The sequence below is a fragment of the Pyrus communis genome, chromosome 12, assembly GCF_041283825.1.
Source record: "Pyrus communis isolate YQ-2024b chromosome 12, ASM4128382v1, whole genome shotgun sequence".
Lineage (NCBI taxonomy): Eukaryota > Viridiplantae > Streptophyta > Magnoliopsida > Rosales > Rosaceae > Pyrus > Pyrus communis.
The window spans coordinates 1,261,606-1,267,605 of NC_142576.1; the positions used below are offsets into that span (position 1 = coordinate 1,261,606).

At 40.3% G+C, this 6,000-nt stretch overlaps 1 protein-coding gene across 1 annotated transcript; it reads right to left on the bottom strand.

Annotated features, from left to right (window-relative positions):
* Window positions 1-1,575: 1,575 nt before the first annotated feature.
* Window positions 1,576-5,776, bottom strand: LOC137745450 (protein EIN4). The gene is made up of 3 exons (XM_068485413.2): window positions 5,464-5,776; window positions 3,226-5,370; window positions 1,576-2,472 (listed from the first exon to the last, which is right to left on the bottom strand). The coding sequence occupies exons 2-3, from the start codon at window positions 4,969-4,971 to the stop codon at window positions 1,948-1,950; spliced, it is 2,271 nt and encodes a 756-aa protein (XP_068341514.2). The 5' UTR covers window positions 4,972-5,370; window positions 5,464-5,776; the 3' UTR covers window positions 1,576-1,947.
* Between the last annotated feature and the right edge of the window lie 224 nt (window positions 5,777-6,000).

The window sequence follows — 6,000 nt, forward strand, 5'->3', positions numbered from 1 at the left end:
TCTCATTTACAGTTAATCTTTTGGTAAGATATAGTAATGCACTAACACGCAGACATTGGACTGGTGTTAAAGACATCATCCGCTACCTTAAAGGTACCACGGATTTAGGCTTGTTCTATCCCTACAGATCCACGAGTGATGTCGCACCCCCTTATCTCAATTCAATTATCGCCTTGTTAGTTATGCTGACATATGATACTTATCGCACAAAGCGCGTTCTCAAACATGTTATGTCTTTACCGTTTAAGGCACCGCAATCTCTTGGAGGTCAACTAAACACACCTTAGTTGCCACTTCGTCTAACCATGCTGAAATTCTTGCCCTACATAAAGCAACTCGGGAATGCTTCTGGCTAAGAGTAATTGTAGGCCATATTCGAAGCTCCTACGATCTTTACCCCATCATTGACGTCCTGACGATGATCTATGAAGACAACATAGCATGCATCGAACAGCTCAAGAAGGGTTACATCAAATGAGACAACACCAAGCACATTGCGCCGAAGTTCTTCTTCTCATATCAACAACAAGAGCATCAGAATATTGAAGTCAGGCAAATGCGTTCACAAGACAATCTGGTCGACCTCTTCACCAAATCACTTCCAAATGTGACGTTTCAAAAGCTTGTTCAAGGAATTGGTATGCATAAAATTTCTGAGTTGTAACATTGTTATTTCTCTTTGGAATAATGTCAAACTCAGGAGGAGTATTTGGAAGTATACTTGTTTGATCTTAATGTACTATTTTTCTCTACGATTAGGAGCATTTTTCCCACTGGGTTTTTACTACCTAACGAGGTTTTGACAAGACACCCACCTTGGGTTGATCATATCCTGGATGATGTCCCGTAGACGTTTCATTTGACTTTGCATTACTCACGCATTTTTCCTTAAGCTACGAATTTTGTCCCTGCTCGGGTTGTTACCATAACCTTAGGTTTTTTTGTGAGACTTATTTCTTTATGCAAGTTCCTACCTTATTGAGACAAACGTGTTCCCAGAATCAGTGTCGATGAGTCGACTTCCTCAACTCTACATGATGCCGAATCTACTTGAGTATTTACGCACTCAAGGGGGAGTGTTATAAACTACTTATTTAAGTGTGATTGTGTAAATCCTAAATTAGATTTGATTCTAATTATTCTTCCCTATTAGGACTTGTATTCCTTGGAGGATAAGGATTTCTTCTCTCTCTTATTACTATAAATAAAGGCATTGCGTATGGGGAATGTGTTCTCTACACAACCCTACAAATACATCTCTCTCGCTCTATATTCTCTCTGCCGCCAACCCCCTCTTCTTGTCAATTAAATATAGACCACAACAAATCGGTATTTAAATTTGGTTTAATCAAACTTATAGATGGTGTCTTTGCTCGGACTATCTTTTTCAATCTTCAATTCCACTCTTCTATTGATTACAAAACATTTGTAATGGGCATTACAAGCCAATTACGCGCATATTGACATTACAGGTGTGAATAAGTTTTGCAAAGCATTTTGTTTGAATAGGTGAATAATCATTGGATTGGAGTAAATATTTGTTAGAGTTAGGACAATCATATAGCTACTGTCACCTTTACTTGAATATGAGTAGCCTTGTTTTAACACTAACAACAACAACCAAGTCTTATCCCACTAAGTGGAGTTGGCAGTATGAATCTTATAACGCCACTGCGCTCAATTTTGCGCATTTAACATCAACAAAAAAAAAAAAAACTCTCATTAATCAGTACATATTACTTGTGATATGAAGGATATGGTTAGCAATATATAATTACTATATTTTTTGAGTAAAACTAAGTTTAACATGTTTAAGTTGGATTCCATCCCTCTAGAACTTGTGCTCATTGGAGAAACCTAAAGAAGTTGTGAAAGATAAAGTACGGAAACAAAAGTAAACTGCACCACATTACTTCACTTGCTTCATCTCCGCAAACCTTCATCTGCTCATTGTAGAACTCGACGAAGTTCATCCGCCATCCCTTGCAAAAGAACCGGTTTTCGAATCAATCCGTTCATTCCCAGCTGCAGACATCTCTCCCATATATGCTCCTCCGCACTCGCTGTGAGGGCTATGATCAATGGCCAACTATGGCTGCGGAACTTCCTAATTCTCAATGCTACTTCGAACCCATCCATTTCCGGCATGTGGAGATCCAAGACAACAATTTGAAAAGAGTTTTCGGCGGCAGTAAGAGCACTCAGGCATTCAAACCCGGAAGATACAGCGGTAACTTGACAGCCAAGTTTCTCGAGGAGCTTAATGGTCACAGTCCTGTTTATGTTATCATCATCCGCTACCATAACCCGAAGGCCTTTGAACTGCGAGTTGGAATTTGGTTGCTCCAAAGTATTTCCCAGGGGACATATAGTTCTTCCCATAGATGACAGGATTTGAAACCTGAGAACAAGTGTCATGCTTTCTGCAAATTCCACTGGGTTCATGGATATCCAGATATTACCTTGCATCATCTGCACATAAATTTATTACCGAAGAACCATAAGTTTCTAACATTATTCGTATTTTGATTGCCTTCTCATATCAATGCATAAATCAAAATCTATAAATGAGCTACACAAAATAATTAGTGATGCAAGCTGCAATAAGTATTTTCTAAATCTTATTAGCATTTCTTGTAGAAACATATATTTTGGAAGAAAACAATCCAGATCAAAACTGTACCTGTATTTATACAGTGAAATTGTATCCATGACGCTAAAATTTGGCATAAAAGTGAAGACTGTTACTATCCGACTTATATAGTCCTTGTGAAAGATAAAGTGGACCAACATATTGTTCTAACTTCAGAGCAGAAAATACAATTTGACCAACAATATTACAAATTAAATACAGTAGAAATAGGTCGCCGATCAAACTAGAGGTTGCCTGAGATATGGTGTGGAGAGAATGTGGTGCCATGTTCATTTAAAGGAGCATAAGATATCCTTTGAAAGTGAGACTAAAAAGCAAGGAAACAAGTTAACCAACACGCATGACTTCTGAGACCGTGGACTCTGACCACGCATTTCTCACAAAGACCTTCTACATGCAGTTGAAATAGACTCATATTAAGAATGCACGGATCAAGACGGCAATAATCAACTGCATGGGGAGCATACCAACAGTTCAATTCCTCGGTCACAAATTACAGTGAAGCAAATTATACAGCATCAAGCAGCAGAATAAACAATATTAATAACACAAACAAACATTGTTGTGCTTACCTGGACAATCTTCTTACAAATGCTGAAGCTCAGGCCCTTCTTGATTGCATCATTGTTGTGCTGCCTACGAGCATCGTGCGTCGATGCTACTAATCCGCCGGGATAAGAATTTGCCTCGTTAATCTCAAATTCAAACTTTATACAAATGTACTCATCTGGAATACCCATTCTCCACATTCCTTGCAATCTATCATCAGGGCCATCAGTACCACTCACAGAAATAGCCCGAAAGATGACAGTCCCCCCACCATTATAGGTACTCAATAGGTACCCAATCATATGCAAGAGTACTTGGAAAGTCCTTTTCTCATCTCCTATCACCTGATTAGGCAATGAGCTTTGAACATCAATTTCAAAGCTAAAGCCCTTATACATACACAAGCATTTGGCAAGGCAAGCAGCTTCCTTGATCATAGAATGTAGTTCAAACGGCCTCATCTCCAACGGGAACCTTCCATTATCTTTTGCCGACATCTCCATCACATCATTTATCAAAGTGCAGATAACATAACTAGTTTTCTCCATTGTGTCCACAATAATGCTCTGTTTGAAACTTAAATTCTCTTGGAACATTGAAAGCAAACCCAAAATCATATGCATTGGCCTTCTCATTCCATGACTCATTACCTTCTGAAACGAGTGCCTTGCTTGGCTGGCCATCATTGCATTCTTCTTAGCCTGTTGCAACGCTCGATTTTGTTCAGCCAGTTTCTCCCTCATTAGTTGAGACTCTTCAAGTACTGCAGCATGGGATAGAGCCACGGCAACTTGGTCAGCCACAACTTCCACTATCTCCAGCTCATGATGGCTCCAACCTCCAGAATCTGCAACCGGAAGAACCAAAACCAATATAGCATAATGTGTATCAACCAACTGAGGCGTACCGCCTTTGAAATTTGAAACCCGAAGCATTGGCATCCGGATTGCTGCTACAGCACCTGATTCACTAGACTCACCGCTACTTGCAGACCCCAATGCCGAATCAGGCCTCAGGATCATTACCCTCTCGCTCTCTCTTATCTCCAACACATCTGGGTCATTAATTGGGATAGAACGGCGATACTGTCGCGAAGAACTTGTTTTCAACTCATGGGTCAGGTTCATCTCTCCTCTTTTCTCATTCGGCATCCAAACTGCACAATTATGCAAGTCTAGTGTCTTTGAAAGCTCAACCAGAGTTGTATACAATATGGTGTGTTTGTCAAGCGACTTTCTAATTTCCTGGGTCAGCATTCGAACATGCCAACTCGCTTCCTTCTGTATCTTCATCATCCCAACCTCTTGGTCTAATTCCATCACATTTTGCCTCAAGAACAATTCTCTCACTTTTACTTTGAGAATCATAGGGAACAGAGTTAAAAGGGTTATTGCGGTTGCGCAAGAGACCAAGGCCGTGAGGAATTTGGCAATGGTGAGGGACAGCATCAACTGGAACGTGTAGCGGCCATAATACGTCCACGCATTCAGCAAATGGGTCAACCCACAGAGAACTATGAAGGCAATAAACTGCAGGAGGACCCATTTGAATGGAACGTTCGAGCAGCTGACAAAGTAAAGGAGTTCTATCGGGATTGAAAAATATGCTATTGCAATCAAGAAATCACTCACTCTTTGGCACTCCAGAATGTTTGGAATGCTCCAAAAACCCTCCTCGTCACAATTGCAATGTGCAAAGTCATGATCACTGCCCGAAATTAATGTAACGAAACACAAAACCAACAATCCAATTGCTAATGCTCTGAACATTGCACCCACCCAAGTGATGAATTTGTTCAGATCATTCCACTTCTATCAAACTTTCAATCTTTCAAACTCCGGAACAATCAAACTCACTCAAACACCCCAAAAACAACGAAAACCACTCGAATTCTATCACTTCAATCCCAAATTAAGAATCCCAAAACACATTTCCCGTATTCTAAGATATGAAAACACCCACCTGGATTGTTGGAGGGTGACTGACATAACCACTTTCTAAACTCCTAAGATCTAACCTTCCCATCTGCCAAAAACTCGAAAACTTTCTATCTTCCCAATCAAAATTCTACCTTTCCAATCAAAAACAGCCCTCCAAACTTTCTACAATCCACTCCTCTGCTGGTTTTTTTTCCGGGTTCTTCTAAAACCCTTCTTCCATTTCAAAAACTACAAGTAAAAGTTTGACTTTAGACAATCAAAATCTCAGAGAAAACAAGAACAGAGCCAAAAAAAAAAAAAAATAAAGCAAAAAGAACACACCTCAGTGCCTCCCGTGTCCAAATCAAAAACCGAAAGTCGGAAACCTTATTACTCAATCCAACTTTTTATGCAAAACCCACCATTAATCACCTCCAAAGACTCGATCTTTCTCCACCAACTTGTAGCAGAAACGAATCCCAGAAACCAAAATACAAAATACCCAAATGCAGACTGCAGACGAGCTGCTGGGTCGGTGAGGAATGAGATGTTTAACTTTACGCCTTTAAGGGGAGGCCGTGGGGCCCGCAATTGTAAGTGAAGAGAACCTGGACGTTCTCGCACGGAAAGGGCGCTAACTTATTTATTGCATCTTGTAATAAAAATATTTTCTTTCCTTATTTATTGCGTCAAAAAGGTTGTTCCATTTGCCTTTTTTGTTGGTCTAGTGTGGGCGGGTGCATGTGGCAGATGTGCATGTTTCCACCGTTAGATGGGTCCCACCTTGGGCAGATTTTGGCCGCTGGGAGGTTTGGCGGTTGCAAGTTGACTCGAATTAGATGATTCGGTCGGTAGAGTCAGGGTTAATCTAACAAAATC

Bases quoted from the DNA above. Each gene is read 5' to 3' on its own strand.
- LOC137745450 (XM_068485413.2), bottom strand. From the start codon at position 4,971: ATGTTCAGAGCATTAGCAATTGGATTGTTGGTTTTGTGTTTCGTTACA. The intron at 2,473-3,225 runs GTAAGCACAACA...ATTTATGTGCAG, and splicing joins TTTGTAAGAAGATTGTCCAG to ATGATGCAAGGTAATATCTG.